This window comes from Plutella xylostella, chromosome 14 (assembly GCF_932276165.1).
Source record: "Plutella xylostella chromosome 14, ilPluXylo3.1, whole genome shotgun sequence".
Lineage (NCBI taxonomy): Eukaryota > Metazoa > Arthropoda > Insecta > Lepidoptera > Plutellidae > Plutella > Plutella xylostella.
In genome coordinates, this window is record NC_063994.1 from 9,119,555 (window position 1) to 9,139,220 (window position 19,666).

The 19,666-nt window shown below is 40.2% G+C and overlaps 1 protein-coding gene and 1 non-coding gene across 2 annotated transcripts; both read right to left on the reverse strand.

The window, feature by feature from the left end:
* Positions 1–1,373: 1,373 nt before the first annotated feature.
* LOC105392365 (peptidyl-prolyl cis-trans isomerase D) lies at positions 1,374–19,162 on the reverse strand. The gene is made up of 7 exons (XM_038120462.2): positions 18,953–19,162; positions 18,422–18,528; positions 16,437–16,625; positions 4,421–4,540; positions 3,248–3,416; positions 2,482–2,585; positions 1,374–2,110 (listed from the first exon to the last, which is right to left on the reverse strand). Exons 2-7 carry the CDS (start codon positions 18,512–18,514, stop codon positions 1,853–1,855), a joined length of 933 nt encoding a protein of 310 aa, XP_037976390.2. The 5' UTR covers positions 18,515–18,528; positions 18,953–19,162; the 3' UTR covers positions 1,374–1,852.
* On the reverse strand, positions 2,826–2,897 carry Trnaq-cug. Its single transcript has one exon. It is a non-coding gene; the product is annotated as a tRNA-Gln (tRNA).
* Positions 19,163–19,666: the final 504 nt, after the last annotated feature.

Consider the following 19,666-nt stretch of genomic DNA (forward strand, 5'->3'; position numbering starts at 1 on the left):
TAATGTATAATATAATGAAAACGAAAATATTATGCTTTATCTAACTAAATCATAAAATTATATTTAGGAGAACAATAAAACGTTTTTGTTAAAACCTTTCCCTGGAAAATCTGTATAATTAATTCATAAAACATACCACAAACTTGAATATAAGCAAGGGACTGAGGACACAGAGACTCTTATCAATATTATGTACACATAAAAAATAACTTCATTATTATGTTACGTTTCAATGAACATCGTAAACTAACTTTATTATTACGTGTTTCTAATTACAATGTCAGTCCTATGAACAAAGGGTCTAGTACAGGTTTGTTAGATGGTCGGAAACTGTAAAAGTTTACGTCTTCTCGCATACAAAGTGGCGCCTCTAGCGGAAAATGTCATGCAACTTTTGACAGATAATGTATGCAGATAACAGAATAAAACGTATACTTTTATAGTTTTCAAAAATTGCATACTGTACTAGACGTACAAGAAGCATAACTTTTAATTAAAAATATCTCAATGGCACTCCACCACGACCGCAAGGCTTTGCCTCCGTCTTAACTGAATTTTATTTAATAAGTAGTTAATTTTGGAATATAGAGTGCATTAACGAATGTCTAAACAATAAAATGATGTTAAAGTAATCAGCCTTATTCATTTTGTCCTACAAATTTGCAGGATCTACCTATACAGGGTGTTGCCAAAAGGGTATACTAAGCCGAAAGCTACATGTGCAGCATTGTATATCTAAACGCAACACCCTGTATACTTTTACTTTTATTTTAAAATAATGACACTATATTTTTCGTCTAACAATTTAAACAATGCAACATTCAAGACAACACACTTGACATTCAAAAGATGATATTTCTATCTGGTTGGTCTTACAACACTTGAATAAGTGTCACATAAGCTAATTGTAAGATAAGTTTCCTATAACCAGCCTACCGTAGGGCGTATGTACACGTAAAGTATTACTTTGTCTCAAAGAGTGCAAACGTTACGTTGAATATAAGTTAGTACCTCACAATTTTTTAGTATCTGACAAAAACATAGACTTTAGAAAGTATCTGACAGAGCTTATTCAATGTACAGTGCCACAAACTTATCTGTTCCGGTGACAGCTCACATAAATGTCAGATATTTCTTAATTCTATAAGATTTTAAGTTTGCCCGTATTGTTAATTCGCTCTTGCGGTGTTAATAAACCCATCTTTTACAATATACAATTCATTAGTAAGTAATGAGATATGGATCAATTTAGTCTCTCACCGGAACAGATAAGTTTGTCGCACTGTAGTTAGCTATAAGCAATTTTCTCGATGACAGTATAACCCCATAACTTTTTAGAACTTATGACGGAAAAGAGTGTCATGTATAGGTACAACATAAAATGACACAATCAATTCTCATTGCTAATTCAATCGATTCATCGCACAATAGACGAGACACAGTCTGAAATGGTCCCGTGAACCATTTTCGTATACTTGGCTAAGAATTTACTCATACATGGTGTTAGGGGGGCTACTACGAATTTGCGGCTTACAGGAGTAGCACTTTGACATTCGTAAGTTTCAAGTTACCCCATTAATTTTGAAGACAAAATATAGAAGTCCCGGAGCGCAAATAGCAATGGTATGCCTTATCACAACTTGCCCTATTAAAATCACTGTATAGTCCTTACACAAAAATCGTACCATTAGCTTAATATCAATATCAACAAAATCCGACTGTGACATAATGTCACTAACTATCGTGACAAAATGTCACCAACTATAGTGACAAAATGTCACACAATCGTTGTCACAAGTCCCACGCACTTCACTCGACCGCGGTCGCGTAAATAAGTACTCTCAACCTCAAATCAGTGAGTTGGGTTTCCGACGACCGTCTCTTGACGTTGTTCCCGAAAAAACTTGGACAATCTCTGCTTTTGAACCCCCGTGTAGTGCTTGTTAGTCAACGTGACTTCTTCTAGAAGCTTCTGGACGGCTTTGTTGTGGGGGGAAATTTCTACCGCTTTCCGTAAGTCTTCGATTGCCGACTCGTAGTTGGCTAGGGTGAAGTTCGCTTGCGCTCGACGGTATAACGCTTTGCCGTTCCGAGGGTCGTGGAAGAGGACCTGTAAGGGAGATTGGCCTTTATTGCGTGGATAGTAGGGGGCAATATTTAAATTATTAAAGTAAAAATAGTCGCCAATAATTTATTTCTTTGTCCACACAACTAATAAGTCATTAGGCATTATAAAGTGTCCACTTAAAGGTTTACATTTAATGAAAATATTAAATTGTATGCGTAATGGAGTGACTTCGGTGTATAAAAGATATAAAATACGCATTTAGTAACAATTTTCTTGCATACAAAGTGGCGCCGCTAGCGGAAGATATCGTTAACCTAATAATGGAAGAGATAGACCGGTAAAAAATAAATATTCGGAATTTTTATTCACCCTCAATATGACGCACTCATGTGATAATTTCAATAATTTCATACCTCGTTACATTGTTTGATGCAGTCTGCATACTCTAGTAGCTTCAAGTGACAGGCGGCGAGATTGAGGTGACATTGCAATCGATATGTCAGGGTCACGTTTTGACCTGAAAACAATAAAAAACAACACGTGAATATAAGTTTCTTTGCGTATTTACATACAAACCAGCGCCTCTAGCGGGCGCGAAAGAAACAAGTGGCAGAAGATGTATGCAATGCATTTGTTTGCGTTAATTATCAGTACTGAATATAAAAATATTTTAATTATTGCAAAAAAAGTAGATAAAAGCTCACATGAAATAGGTCATAAAACGATAAGAAATAATAAAATAAAAAACAAAAAGAACAGGTTCCACCGAGATTTGAACTCGGATCGCAGGATTCAGAGTCCTGAGTGCTAACCGTTACACCATGGAACCGTTGAGAGACACAACTCAAAATTAACATCTGTATCTCTGCAGCGCACGATCACTAAAGTACTTTCTAAAAATTGTGATATGCGGTTGGCTAACAATCTATATTTATCTACATAATAATAATATAATTAGGTACATAATTATGTTATTCATGCGAAATAATGTATGTTTATTGTTTGTTTCTCATCTTGCGTAGTCGATGATAATAGTTTGCATGATGTTAGTAGAGATACATAGGTGTACTAAACTTTGGAACACATAAATTTTGAAAAAATGTTCATAACATATTATAAAAAAACTAAAAAAGTTCTTACATATAAAATTAATAAAAACTATAAAGAATCTTAACTCACCACTTTCAATTTCCGGGCTGCTATCCAACTGGTCCAACATTTCCTTGACTCGGTCTAAATATCTGATGCATTTGTTGTATTTCCTAATGGCCATCTGATATCTGCCGCTTTCGAAGTAGCCGTTGCCACTTGTTTTAGTATCTGTGATGCTTGATAGGAGTTCTATGGGCTGGAAAAATGAAGAAAAAAATACGTTAAAGTTAAGCGACCTACCTATTGATATTGTATGTATCAAACCAAACGGATTTTAATAAATGTATGGAGAAACGGCGTCGACTGTGATGTCCGTTGCGGACGATGCGAAAGGTGGACGCTTATTAAGTGGGTTAGTGGTTCGTCTTAGAGTGTCGGCGACAAACACAAAAACTGGACAAGGGTTTATCAATTAGTCAGAGGATTGCTGGTTGACAGATATTAGTTGTCAATCGCAGACTGCATAGCGTGCGCTGGTCATATGCGTAGGTATTCGCTATCGGGGTATCAGTCAGTGGTTAACCGTGGGTTAACCTAGTCTTACAATTTACTGATTTAATGAACCACACCGGCTTCAGGGCGCCCACTCATAAACAACACACAACATCGCGTCGTAAAATTCCGTAAGTCTTAAAAGTGCCGTGAGTTTTGGCTTAAGTATTCCACTGTTGCAAAACCCTGTGTATAACCCAACAGTGGGCGATAGAGTGCTGATGATGATTAAGACGTGGTACTCACGGTGTCCTGTCGGTGGTAGTCAGTACTCTCAGTGTCCTGTCGGTGGTAGTCAGTACTCACAGTGCCCTGTCGGTGGTAGTCAGTACTCACGGTGTCCTGTCGGTGGTAGTCAGAGTACTCAACTCAGTGTCCTGTCGGTGGTAGTCAGTACTCACAGTAGTCACAGTGTCTGGTGGTGGTAGTCAGTGGTAGTCAGTACTCACAGTATCCTGTCGGTGGTAGTCAAGGTAACCACAGTGTCTGGTCGGTGGTAGTCAGTACTCAACTACTCAGTGTCATGACGGTGGTAGTCAGTACTCACAGTGTCTTGTCGGTGGTAGTCACAGTACGCACAGTGTCTAGTCAATGGTAGTCAGCACGCCCAGTGTCTATAGTCAGTGGTAGTCTCAGTACTCACGGTGTCCTGTCGGTGGTAGTCACAGTACTCACAGTGTCTAGTCAATGGTAGTCAGTAGTACTCACGGTGTCCTGTCGATGGTAGTCGGCGGGGTACTCGGGCAGGCGGTCGCAGGTGCCGTCGTCGCAGCGCACCCCGTCAGCAGGGAGGTGGTCCAGTTCGCCGCACGACTGGATTGTACACTCCTGGGGGGGATGTGAGGTGAGTGGTGGTGGGAAAAATTACAGAAATAGATCACAGAGAGTAATAGCAGACGGATATAAAATAAATGCTTAAATCTAACTCCTTGAACATTTTTCTCAGGGATATAATATTAAAATACTTTATTTGGTGACATTTTAGAAATACTTTAGTAGATATTAAAATAATTTATAATTATGTATGTATAAAATGGTGGGTGTGGCTTTGTTCCCCTGGACACAACGAAGTGTTAACGTGAATAGGAATTTAAAATCTTAGCTGAATAAATAGGTACCTAAATATACTTTGACTACATACATAAAATGAAATGGAGCTACGACTCTTAAAAATTTAAAACATTAGTCGCTCAGAATGAACTCCTGGGTCTCCGCCTTACTTACTGGTGTCGCCACCTATCTTTTAATATATTTACTTTCATAATTTTCGCAAGGTTTCGATCCTAAAATCCTTTTCCCTATTTCCGCTTATGTCGTGCACCGCAACGCTACGTGTGGCAACACTGTCTGCGCCACCCACAGACAATCAGTTCCGAAAACGAATTCATGGCCGCCGTCGCGCTAAGTTATTCGCGATTGAACTTATTTTCAAAATAGACGATTGGCTAGTTGCTAAAGTCTCCCGCTTCTTCTTTATTCGTGGTGAACCGCTAACCGAAGAATATCAGTGTGTGTGTTGAGTGCTGCAGTGCTTTGGATTGCTCTGATCTCTGATCGATCGAGCACGTGGCGCCAGGCGAGGGTCTGGAAGCCGGCCGCCTTTTCCTGGTCTCCTGAACTGCCTCCAGCGACCAGGTAGGTGCACGACACTTCATCAACCCTTTCCCTCGGTGAGACACCTTGCTGTAGTTTCTTTTATTTTTTTTCTATCGAAGGGACTCCGGCTTAGCGGCGTTACCATGTGGTCCTTCGACCCGCGATTACTATTTCCCCGCCCCTATTAGGTCACCTATTAGGAGAAAACCGCCCTTTTTAGCTTATTTCAAAGCCAAAAAGTGAACTTAAGCTAGTGCGCACGCGGCGCACTGCATAGGTTATTTACCTAACCGCTTTTTATCGACATACATTGTACGCTTTCCAAAAACGTAATAATCATATCATCATCTCGCTTCAAATACACATAAAGTATTATCCCGCTATTAGTAGTTAGGGCTACTGTACTTAAATAGGTCACGCATTTTACGCTTGCTGCAATAATAGGCATAAGAAGGTAGACTCACATTCACTCGCCGCCGCGCCGGCGCGGCGCCATATTCAATCGCGTTATCAAGTTATCATTCCAATTGTACACCCACATTCCTGTGATTGTTTAATTTGTTTGTTTCATTTTATTTTCCGACTTCACGATGTCGAAAGCATCAAAACCGCATAATGAAAAAGATTCGGTGCAACATAATTATGAACTCGCGACACTGCAAGCAAAACGTAATGCTTTGTTCGAGTGTTTACAATACGCGTTTGATTTATGTACCGAAATAAATAAAGGGAACGAGGAGAGAGAAGCTTTTCTCGATGCGAGTATTAATGTAGATACAATTCGTTCAGATTTCCAAAAAGTGTTAGATCAGTACAACAGCTGTTTAATGTCCAATGACCCTACTGCCAAGCCAGATTATAAATAGCTAGTTTCTTTCGAACAGCTGTATTGTCGCGTAAAACGCTTGGTTGCGTCATGTACCGTAGTCACGAAAACTACCCAAAATAATGATTGTTTTCCACAAAAAAGTAAAATTAATTTACCGCCTATCGAGTTGATGAGCTTTAATGGTGACATTCGCCAATGGCCACTATTTTATGCCAATTTTAAATCTACTATTCACGACAATAAGTCCCTCTCAGATCATGAGAAACTTCATTATTTGCTAGGTAAATTAACAGGCAAGGCTCAGGCCGCTTGTGCGGGCATTACGCCCTCCGCTGAAAATTATAAAACGTTATTTGATACCCTAGTAAATAGGTATGAAGATAAGCGCACGCTAGCAGCTACCTATTTACAACAATTAATGGAATTCAAACCGCTGTCGTCGATTTCTGCGAGTAATTTGGATTTCTTTAATGACCGATTTGTTAACGCAGTACGCGCCCTAAAGAATCTAAAGTTAACAGACTTACAAGACTTCATATTTTTGCAAACTGCCTTAACTAAATTAGATCCTGATACCGTGCGTACTTTTGAGAATAGTAATAATAATCAGTCTGAAATTCCAACCTTTGATAAGCTCGTTGAGTTCTTGGATAATCAAACTAAAATATTACAGCGCGCACCGACCACTGCGGCCGCCGGTGGTGGCGCTGCATCAGCATCACGATCGGCTGCTCGCCCTAGATCTAATAACAAAAACCCGCCGCCTCACTACAATGCGTACGTTAGTACCGTCGACTCTAATTCCGCTCACAAGTGCTTATGTACAAACATTGTACATCATCATTTGTTCAAATGTCCCGAATTCCATAAAATGTCTCCTCACGAGCGTTTTCAAGCCGCGAAGAATTTAAATGGCTGTATAAATTGCCTAAGTACGAAGCATAAGATTGCTTCCTGTCAGTCCGCTTCGGGATGCCGAGTGTGTAAACAAAAACACCACTCGCTATTACATTTTAATCGAGAGTCGAATCCGTCATCCGCTTTACAGAACTTAACCACTGTGCCACCGCGCGCCGCGGTCATTGACTCGGTTGGTGGCGGCGGCGGCGGCGGTGCATCGCTTACGTCACAGCCAGCTGATGCGAAATCATCCGTTCCCGCGCAAGCGGACGTCGCGTTGTGTTCGACGTTCATTGCTGCTCCGCGTCCTTGCGTGCTTAATGCCGCTGCCGCTCAAAGTAGTACGCCGCAATGTAATACGCCTACTACTGTTTTGCTCGCTACCGCTATGGTAGCTACGTACGATAGTAAGGGTAATAAACAATTTGTAAGGGTTTTGCTGGATTCTGCATCGCAAAGTCACTTCATTACCAGCGAATGTTGTGATCGTTTGGGGTTACGGCAGAATACCATTCAACGTACTACTGTGAGGGGCTTCGGGGGAACGGAGAGGGCATCCCACGGGACAGTAGACTTACAGTTTTTCTCGCGCTTTAATAATAACATAAAATACAAAATCAATTCTTTAGTTGTTGATAAGATTACTGACAACTTACCTACCGCTTATGTCGACTCCACCGCCCTGCCATATCTTAATAAAATAGCATTGGCAGACGACCATTTCGCTACGCCCAACAAAATCGATGTTTTGATTGGTGCTTCGCTGTTTCCGCATTTGATTCTTCCCGGCGACGTGGTCTCCAGTGGACCATCGGGGCCGCCCGCTATTCATACAGTACTAGGCTACGTACTCATGGGAGTCGTGCCTGCGCTCGCCGCCCGCCCAGCATGCGTGACGTCATGCTGCGCCATAGTGCCACAGCAGCCTATGGATCATTTAATTACCCGCTTCTGGGAACTGGAAGAAGTCCCCGGCTCGCCCGTTCAGCACCCCACGGATGTTGAATGTGAACATTTTTACCGCTCGACTACGGAACGTGACCCCGTGACCGGCCGTTACACTGTAGCTCTCCCGTTTGATAAAGACGTGTTTTTACTTGGAGACTCCTATAACATTGCTCGCAAACGTTTTTTGTGTTTTTATTTTTATTTTATTTTAAAATATACAATAGCCAACAGGCGTACACTAAACAAATATTACGAAAAAAAATACAACTAAGATTCAGTGTAAACCCAATTACAGGCTATCACAACATGCATGACAATACCTAACCTAATAACTTAATATATTACATTTATTTCTTAAAATAATTACAAATAAGTAAGTACTTATACCAAATCTTAAACATATAAGTAAACATTCATAACAATTTATGAACCAACTGGGTGAGATCTTTCTTAAACTTAACCAGTGAACCTGATAACACATCCAGAGTCTGGTCATGGTGAAATAAGATATTGTGGTTTCGACAAATCCGAGCTATAACATTATTAGCGCCGGTGTTCGTTCTATAAAAAGATAAACTAAATGGATGGAAATTAACAATGCGGGCATTACTACGAGGCACTGTGTAATTTAAGCGCTTAACTAATTCGGGACAGTCAATGAGGCCTCTAACAATCTTAAAAAGTAGCACTTGATCTGCAATCCAGCGACGGTCATGTAAGGGAGTCAACTTGAAGTGCTGGAGGCGACTTTTACTTGTTGTAAGCACAGATTTTTTGTTTTGGTGCACAGTCAGAAAGAACAAAAACCTCTTTTGAATGCCCTCAAGTCTATCAATATGACACTGATAGTGCGGATTCCAGATAGGAGAGCAGTATTCAAGTAGACTACGAACCAGCGCATAGTACACTAACCTTAAAGTGGTCCAATTCTTAAAAGCTTTACAGTTCCGCCATAAGAAACCCAACATTTTATACGACTTTTTTATTATAGAGTCGATGTGTGGGATAAATGTTAATTTGCAGTCAAAAATAATACCCAAATCTCTAATTTCATATACCTCTTTTATAAGCGTGTCAACTATGTAGTACGACGTGGTAATAGGGTTTTTTCTTTTGGTGAATTTTATATGAGCACACTTATTAATATTTAAAGGTAGACGATTTTCATATGACCAGTTTACTATCTTCGACAAATCACTCTGTAGCAACATAGAATCATCAATATTATTTATAATTTTGTAAACTTTTAAATCATCCGCGAATAAAGAAAATGTACTATTAATAATAACGTTAGCGAGGTCGTTTATAAAGACTAAAAAAAGTACTGGCCCCAGATGCGAGCCTTGCGGTACACCAGAAGGGGCTAAATATGTTCTCGATTCATGACCGCTGACAGATACTTTCTGAGACCGACCATTTAAATATGAAGAAAACCAATCAAGCAAACTTCCGTGCACTCCTACCGTATGAAGTTTTGATAAGAGAAGTTTATGATCCACTCTATCAAATGCCTTACTGATGTCGGTATAAATAACATCAACCTGCAGGCCTTTGTCTACTGCTTCAGTGATATCAGTCACAAAAAGTGCAAGGTTAGAAAGAGTGGATTTTTGGCTGCGAAATCCGTGTTGCTGAGGCACCAATATTGATTTAAGATGTCCCGTAATGACTGGGCAGACCAAGGACTCAAAAACTTTGGCCAGTATAGAAAGTAGACAGATTGGTCTATACTCCTCAACAGTGTTTATATTCTTACCTTTAGGAATAGGCACCACATTAGCTAACTTCCATATAGCAGGGAAAGTACCAGTCGATAGGGAATGATTAAATATTATATGTAATGGTTCAACTAATTCGTTGGCACATTCAACAAAAAATAATGCTGGAATGCCATCGGGCCCAGCTCCAAGATTTTTATCAATATTTTTCAAAGCTGTTAATATAGAATAAGAAGACAATTTCAAATTACCTATAGAGCTATGGGAGGCATTTCCATAATTATTCGAAGCACAAGTGTGAACAAGGGAGCAGTTACAATTAGATGGCAACGAGTAAACTGAAGCGAAATGGTCAGCAAATGCATTGCAGATGTCTTTAGGGGTAGAAAAGGTACTTCCATTTGAGACCATTATACTAGGAATGGACTGAGCACCATTACGTTTTGCCTTTATAAAAGACCAAAATGCCTTTATATTGTTGCTATGGATTGACGATTCAATTTTATGTAAGTAATCAGCATAACAACGTTTGATTGCAACATGACAATGGCTTCTAGCGACTGAAAAATCTATCGAATCTAAGGGATTCCTTGTTTTTTTGTACTTTTTGCGGAGTTTATCTTTTTCATTTAACGACTTAATAAGGCTGGGCGTATACCAAACGTGTTTGGAGAAGAAGCTCGAGGCTTCTCCCGAGCTTCGTGCCGCTTACGATGACGTCATTAAAGACTATCCCAAGTAACATTTTTGGTTTTAAAAAGGTTTTGAAAAGGTTCTAGAACCTTTGTATGGAAATCAACTCGTGAGACTTAGAAGGCTCGATAACCTTATATTAACCTTATATTAACCTCCTGAGTGCAAAAAGGGCCCACGTTTTAGAACCTTTCTGAGAGCTACAGCAAAACCTATAGCTCAAACCCAGAACCTTTTGAACAACTTACACAGAACCTAAATAAAACCTTCACAACCTTAATTTAACGTTAACATAACCTTGGAAGACAGCTTTTAAGTTCTAAATTAGTCCTGGATGTAACTCTACTATAACTTGAAACACATTTGATGGATATTTGTAATGCCTTCCCAGGACTCTCGGGTCTTAAAATGTTTCTGTGTAAGATTTTATAATAATTATAATAAATGGCGCCATTACCTGACACTTTCCAAGACTCAAAATGGCTAACTTGTAAGTGTTGTATTAATACAAAATATAGTAAGTAGTTAGGCTGAAGTCAGGAAATATGAAAACCTTGTGCGACTAGCACTTTATTGTGATACTTTCGGATAATAGTTCTGTATAAGTGACGGGCCTTTTGTAAATGATAAATTTGAAGATATTTTAATTAAAAAAAATAGATAAAATTTTATGTTTGGTGTAAATTTATATTAGAAATAAAAGTACTGTCTATATAAAAAAAACATATATTTGGAATAGTATAGGAAACGCTACTGAATTTTCCCTTATTAATTAAAATGTATCTTTTTGGTAAGTTTTTTTTTTATTTCAGTGAAAAAATGTGGCGGCCGTTAGGAAATTACTAAAAAGCATTAAACATATTTTGAGGATGCCTCTAAAGCTTTAAAATATTCTTGTAGGACTTAAATCATGCCTTTAGCTCATAGCCAGTGCTTAATGCTTTTGGTTTTCACCAAGTAGTCCTAATTTGTTTGCCTAGACAACTCTTATCAACCTAAAGGTTTAATATAGGTTTTAAAAAATACTTATAAGTAATTTAAATATTCCATAACTTTATGGTTGTATCAAGGTTAAAAATTTAACCTTAAGCTCTCACTTTAGCATTAATGCTAGCTTTTCTAGAAGTAAATCAGGAGTCTACGACAACTATAAGATCCTAGAACTATATGCTCCTGAAATACATGTTAAAATAACGTTAATATAAACTCTTATCAGCAGCTACAAGGTTGTATTAATAAACAATTAGTTTTAGGACTTAGTAATCATTCTCAAGTACTCAATATGACCAGATAGCAAAGGATTAACCTTTTCACAAGCCTTATAAAACCTAAAGGCATTTCTTACAACCTAAGCTCGAATGAAATGTTACTTGGGATATTTCCAAAGGTTATGTGGAGCCACTGACCGTTCCCCCGCAGGCGTCATCGGACGATTTGTCCCCGAGCTATATAATCCCGCACCATGGTGTCCTCCGCGAGGACAAGTCCACCACGAAGCTGCGCCCCGTGTTAGATGCAAGTTGCAAGACTTCATCCGGTGTCTCGCTAAACGAGGTGCTGCACAGTGGGCCAAATTTACAAGGGGACTTGTTTAAAATTATTTTAAATTTTCGCCTACACGCTGTAGCGATTACCGCTGATTGCAAACAGATGTTTCTGCAGATTATGCTTCGCGAATCTGATAGACGCTATCAGAGAATTTTATATCGTTTTAATCCAAACGATCCTCTGGTTCTATATCAATTTAATAGAGTATGTTTCGGTTTAAAGTCAAGTCCCTTCCACGCGCTCCGCACTGTGCAGCAGCTCGTCGACGATGACGGTGCCGAGTATCCGCGCGCGGCGGAGATCGTCCCGTCCTGCCTGTATATGGACGATATCGCCTTTTCTGTTGATACAGAACAGGAGGCGGTGGACGCAGCAAAACAGCTGATTCAAATGTTCAAGGGTGCCCAGTGGGATCTTGTTAAATGGAACAGTAATTCACAATACGCACTCAATGAGTTGCCCGCTTCGCACAAGATACCTACTGAGGTTGAATTCGACAAGGCTACAGAGCATAAAATATTAGGACTCGGTTGGTCTACTGATAATGACGACTTTTATTTTAAAATCGACCCTCCTGATTTGGACTCAGTGTGTACCAAACGCACCATAATGTCAACGATCGCCCGACTTTGGGACAGAATGGGTTTCGTCGCGCCAACTGTATTGGTAGCTAAGTTATTAATTAAGAAACTATGGCAGCTGAAGGTGGATTGGGACGAAGTCCCGCCCGACCAGGTAGTAAGGCTTTGGCGACAATTTTGTCGCGAACTGCCGGCGCTTAATGAGATAAAAATCCCTCGTTGTCTCAGCGTCGCGACCGGTTGCGAGGTGACCTTGGTAGGGTTCGCAGATGCTAGTGAGCAGGCGCAAGGCGGCGTTGTGTACGTGCACGTCGCTTCTCCGTCGGGTAATGTGGTCCGCCTTCTCTGCGCGAAGTCCAAGATAGCACCCACCCCGCCCCATACGATTGCTCGTATGGAGCTTTGCGCAGTTCTTTTACTGTCGAAATTATTACGCTCAGTACTTGAAACGCATAATTCCCGCATTCCAATTAGGGTCCGCGCCTACACAGATTCCAAGGTTGCGCTTTATTGGATAAAAAATTCGCCTCACCGTTGGCAAACATTTGTTGCCAACCGTGTTATTAAAATAAATGAAAATGTATCCGCTGAAAACTTTCATCACGTCGCGGGGACAGACAACCCGGCCGACTGCCTGTCGCGCGGCGTCGACCCCTCTAAACTGAAAGCCCATCCGCTGTGGTTTAACGGGCCGTCCTGGCTAGCATCAAATGCTTCACAGTGGCCTTCCTTTGATGAAGTTAACGATTCCACTTTAGACGTCGTTCCCGAGCAAAGGAACCTAGTTCACGCTGTTTTGACACCTGCTGACGAGTGTAGTATTTACCCCGCTGCTTCTCGTTCCTCGTCATGGACCAAACTCCTGCGAATAATCGTTTATATATGTAGGGTTTTAAAACTATTACCACGCCGCGAACCTACCTGTATTACCGCTACTGACTTGGAGTACGCAGAAACAAAATTGCTGCAAATACTCCAAAACAAACATTTTAAAGATGAGTTATTAAATATTAAAAATGACTTGCCTGTTTCCCCGGTGCTTAATAAATTAAGACCGTTTTTACACAACGACCTAATCCGAGTTGGCGGCCGACTCTCCAATTCCGATTTAGATTTCGATAATCAACACCCGATACTTCTGCCTCGTGATGATCACGCGGTTAACCTGATAATACAATATTATCACAAAAAATATTTGCACGCAGGGCCAGAGTTGCTCCTGTCATTACTTCGCCAGAAGTACTGGATTCTATCTGCTCGGCGCGTAGTGCGGAGGATAGTGCACCAATGCAATGTTTGCTTTCGTGCGCGCCCGCGTCCGACTTATCCGCTGATGGCTGACTTGCCCGACTGTCGCACGAAGCAAGTTACGAAGCCATTCACCCACACAGGTTGTGACTACGCAGGGCCTATCGCTTACACTCCTGTTCGTCGCCGTGGAGCTAAGGCTATGAAGGCCTATATTTGCGTCTTCACATGTCTTACCACTCGCGCACTACATATTGAGGTAGCGACTGACCTGAGCAGCGCCAGTTTTTTGGCCGCTTTAAAGCGTTTCTTATCCCGCCGAGGCCCGGTAAAGGTCATGCATTCTGATAGGGGAACTAATTTTGTCGGCGCTAATTCTTACTTACGCGACCTTTACAAATTTCTAAACAGCGACGAATTCAGTTGCAGTCTCAAGCAGGAGCTCACAGAAAACCGAATTGAATGGAAATTTAACTGCCCAGCCAGTCCACATTTCGGGGGGTGCTGGGAGAGCATGGTGAAGGTGGTAAAGAATCACCTATTTAAAGTGATTGGTCAACAGCTGCTTTCATATGAAGAGCTGGTTACTGTACTCGCTCAAATCGAGAGTGTACTCAATTCGCGGCCTCTTACTGTGCTCAGTGCGGACCCCGCTGAACCCGCCGCGCTGACGCCCAGCCATTTTCTTCACACCGCGCCTTTACTTTCGTTGCCCGCGGCTGAAGTGCATGACGACAACCTTAGCCTACTTCATAGGCACTCGTTGCTCGATAAACTCGTACAATCCTTTTGGAGGAGATGGAGAGTGGAATACTTACATGGCTTGCAGACTCGACAGAAATGGAATGTTCCATCCTCTGCTATTATACCTGGAACAGTTGTAGTTATCATAGATGATAACGCGCCTCCGCTTTCGTGGCCATTGGCGATTGTCGACAAAGTTCATCCTTCAAGGGATGGAGTAACGCGGGTAGTTACTGTAAGGACTGCTAGGGGCACATACGCTCGCCCGGTTGTACGTTTATGTCCGCTCCCGTCACAATAAACAATACATTAGTATCTACCGCTGTAGTTTATAATTAGTTTTAGTTACCGCATTAGCTAGGCTATAATTTGTCTCGTTTCACTTATGAATGTTTTTAAAGGTGACCCTTTAAGGGGGGAGGAAATGGTGTCGCCACCTATCTTTTAATATATTTACTTTCATAATTTTCGCAAGGTTTCGATCCTAAAATCCTTTTCCCTATTTCCGCTTATGTCGTGCACCGCAACGCTACGTGTGGCAACACTGTCTGCGCCACCCACAGACAATCAGTTCCGAAAACGAATTCATGGCCGCCGTCGCGCTAAGTTATTCGCGATTGAACTTATTTTCAAAATAGACGATTGGCTAGTTGCTAAAGTCTTCCGCTTCTTCTTTATTCGTGGTGAACCGCTAACCGAAGAATATCAGTGTGTGTGTTGAGTGCTGCAGTGCTTTGGATTGCTCTGATCTCTGATCGATCGAGCACGTGGCGCCAGGCGAGGGTCTGGAAGCCGGCCGCCTTTTCCTGGTCTCCTGAACTGCCTCCAGCGACCAGGTAGGTGCACGACACTTCATCAACCCTTTCCCTCGGTGAGACACCTTGCTGTAGTTTCTTTTATTTTTTTTTCTATCGAAGGGACTCCGGCTTAGCGGCGTTACCACTTACTATACCAGTTATGCATCAGCCTGTAGATACCCGAGCGAAGCGAGAAAATACAAGCAAAGCAATACCATACATCCCAATCCTGCATTCCCCAAAGCCTAGAGAGGCCCTTTGGGGTTTAGAAAATGCCGGTAAGGTTAGTATTGCCTCGCTTCACTCAGCTCTTTACATTTAAAAATACGGGGTGTTAGATTGTGTAGCCTCGCTTCGCTCGGCTCTTTGGGCTTTAGAAAGTGCAGGATGTTAGATTGTGTGGCTCTTTACATTTTAGAAAATACGGGGTGTTAGATTGTGTGGCTTCGCTTCGCTCGGCTCTTTGGGCTTTAGAAAGTGCAGGATGTTAGATTGTGTGGCTCTTTACGTTTTAGAAAATACGGGGTGTTAGATTGTGTAGCCTCGCTTCGCTCGGCTCTTTACATTTTAGTAAATACAGGGTGTTAGATTGTGTGGCTTCGCTTCGCTCGGCTCTTTGGGGTTTAGAAAGTGCCGGTTTGGTTTGTATGGCCTCGCTTCGCTCTGCTCTTTAGAAATTGTCGGTAAAGTTACTATTGCCTCGCTGCGCTCGGTTCTCTAGGCAATGCAGGATTGGGATGTATTTATGTACGACGAATTTATAGACGTAGAAATTTGCCACTATATCGTGTTTTGTGATAAATACTAACAACGTCGCTGTAATTAGTGGTATGTGCACTAAAACTAGTTAAGCGACATCGATATGATTTCATTCTTAGAGCGCACTATGAACACAATCCTAACTAATATTATAAATGCGAAAGTAACTGTGTCTGTCTATCTGTCTGTCTGTTACGCTTTCACGCCAAAACAACTGAACGGATTTGAATGATATTTGGTATACATATGGTCTAGACCTCGAGAAAGAACATAGGCTACTTTTTATCCCGGATTTCCCACGGGAAAACTTTTTAAGGCGAAGCGAAGCTCGCGGGAACAGCTAGTTTGCTATAAAACTCTTACCTTGGCCGGTCGACAGTCGTCCCCGCTCAGCGCCTGCACCTCCTCCAGCAGCGCGAGGCCGGACGCGACGCGCGCGAACACCACGTTGCTGCCGTCGAGGTGCGCGCACGGCACGGTGGTCACGCAGAACTGCGAGCCGTTGGTGTGCGGCCGCCCCGCGTTGGCCATGCTTAGGGAACCCACTTCGTGCTGGGGTTGAGAAAGGTGTGTTAGTTGTTGGTGTTCGTGTACGGCCGCCTAAGAGAGCTTCGCATAGCTTTAAAACGATATATAGCCAGAATTTGCGCTGCCAAAGGAAAAATAATCATAACCTCCGTTTGAAAGCGTTTTTCCCATAACTGCCAAGGCCATCGCCCTCATCAAGCTAATCCAATTTATTTAACCCGGTAGGTTTCTAGGTACCTACTGGGTATTGGGAGGGGAGGTATAACTAATACCCAATACCCAGTAGGTGCCTAGAAAGTATAAGTTGCCGAAGATGCTGCCAGAAACGGCCGTTTTTAGCATGACGAGACGAGAGATGATGGTTGTAGTAGTATGATGTTAGATATTTTTTTTCAAAATTGGCAGCGCTATTTCTTGTGATAGCGTTATAAATGGTGTCCCGTGCTAGGGATGGCAGTATAAATAGTAGCCATGGTTTTTAACAAGTTATGTTTTTAATGGCATTACAATATTTCGCACTGCATTATCAGTAACCTCGAGCATGTTAAACAGGAAAAAAACTACCAGTCTTTTTATGAATATCCAACTAATGTTCGCATGCAATATCTAGATTCTAGGCACACCTTTATAACTAGTTATCGTAGATAAGCTTAACTATCAGAAATTAGGATTGTAAAATGTGCAGGATTGATTCAGTGTTAGAAAGTTGCTACACTAGACTAGCAAAGCATCTAAATGTAGGTCACATGTAACTGGTTTTGTATGAAATATGAATGATTGTTAAAAGGGAAAGTGCCAGCAGATAAAGATGTCTGAAACAGATAAGACTGTAGAATTCATTAAATTATGTACCTATCCACAATAGTTATTACTATCAATAGTAGGTATTTGTGTATTGTATGTATATTACTTACTTCAAATATTATTATTTATACTAAAACCTAATGTAAATTATGATTTTAATATATCTATTAATAAAAAATAAGGCAGTTATAGGTGTATAAAAAACCTCTGGTACCCTGTTGAACAAGACATAAGCTTGCTGTAAGGCCCAATTTGTAGCAATATACCCACAATAGTGGGAAAAGGCATTGCGTGCTAGTGCAGTCATTATAAAACAGTCTGTGGTGGCTAATGTATGTACAATTGCACTAGTAGGTACACAATATAGGTGAATAGTACCAGATAAATAAACTAGCTACAGTTGTCTACTGTTATTATATTGGAATTTAAAAGCAATATTTTATAATATTGTTGAATTAATATACACTTGCAAGCAACGAAAAAGGTCCACTCACAAAATAGCCCCATTTCTTTAAAACATAGTTTAACAATGTAATTAAGTACTTACTTAATTAAATAGTTTTAAAAAAACTGGAACTTTTTCATTGCTTGCAAGTGTATTCATAATATATCATTGAAGTACTGCTTTGGAAGATAAAAGAAGCTGACAATATTACTTTCATATCAAGATAAGTGTGGGAACTAAATAGCAGACTATGCTGCTCATTTTTATGAGATTACAGACATTAAAGATACAATAATTGTAGATAACTGAGTGGTAATAATGTCTTTAGTTTTGTAAATATTACATAGCAACAATGTAATTACATGTAAGAGTCCAACAATGCATTACAACAACAGAAAAATAGGTGCCAACACCAAGAAAAGCATGTTAAGCCAACAATACTTATGTATATGCAATTTTTAACTACTACTATGAAAAATAAACTACTGTGTAACTATAACAAATAAAACCTTGTTTAATGGGTCTATAAGCCAAAACTTTACACGACATTGTAGGGCTCTAGTTAACTTACTTTTAATATGAAGTTTTCATCCTCGAATGTGGGTCCATAAATGCTCTCACCACCTGTCCCATCATTATTGACAATGTCACCAGTTTGGACCATAAATTGGGCTATAGCTGAAATAATAATTATAAATAAGTATAACATTATCATGTTTATAGAAAATGTACTACTCATTCAAAAGTAAAGCACCCATACTATAAAACAAAAACATAGACTCATACTCAACATTTAATTTTAGTATAGAACTGTGTAAACAAATGTTTCTTTATCTTTAGAAACAACTAATATGTATGAAATATCTGGAATAAAGACAGTTCTAAACTAGAACTATGTTTTATGTACAACAAGAAAGAAAAAAAGTGTTTCATAATTTATTATTTTTTATGGGCTTTAATTCACAGAGAACTCTTGTCTCTGAAAGGACTCTTTGAAAAAGCCTGCGTAAGTAATAGGAATATAAGTGGTCAGGCTTAACTGCTCAACAACAATTTTAATAAACTTATTGATACTACACTATGACTTTAAGTAGAACCTCACCTTTATGGAACTTGCATCCTTTATAGTGCAGAGGTTTCCCGTTGACCCCAATACCCCTCTCTCCTGTGCATAGTGCTCGGAAGTTTTCAGCAGTTTTCGGTACAACATCGCTTCTCAGCTCACACACAATTCTACCAGCTGAAATAGTTAGAACCGAATTAGAAATTTTATCAATATGGCATTGGTAGTTAGTTTACATTGATATAAGAGGGTACCTCACAATGAGGCATTATTCAACTTTTCTAATGTTTGCACAGTTGTTTTTAAACTTAGTTCAACTAAATAGTATTAGATAATCCTATTGTTGCACTCATTAATATATATTTAAGGCATTCAGGCTTGAAAATATGGGCAGTGGATGTGTTATTAGACTGTTAGTAAATATTGACAAATATGTTGGACTATGCACCTGTTCTAACCTGTGACCTTGCACAATATCTTGCCAAGTGGTTATGATTATAAGGCCTGGAATACCTAACAGCCGTACTTACCCTTTTCCCCATCAATAGCTAAATCCAAAAACACCAAAGGATTTCTTTGTTTATTGTTTTGGGGCAGCATTGTTTTCGGCAATATCAAATAAGAATGCCCAATTAAATTATATCAATAGGATAGATATCAAAGATACTATGAAACTGGTTTAATGTTGCGCCACGATAGTGTCAAGATTTTCGAAATAAGCACCTAAAATCATTTCAAAATAGAAAATCTTGC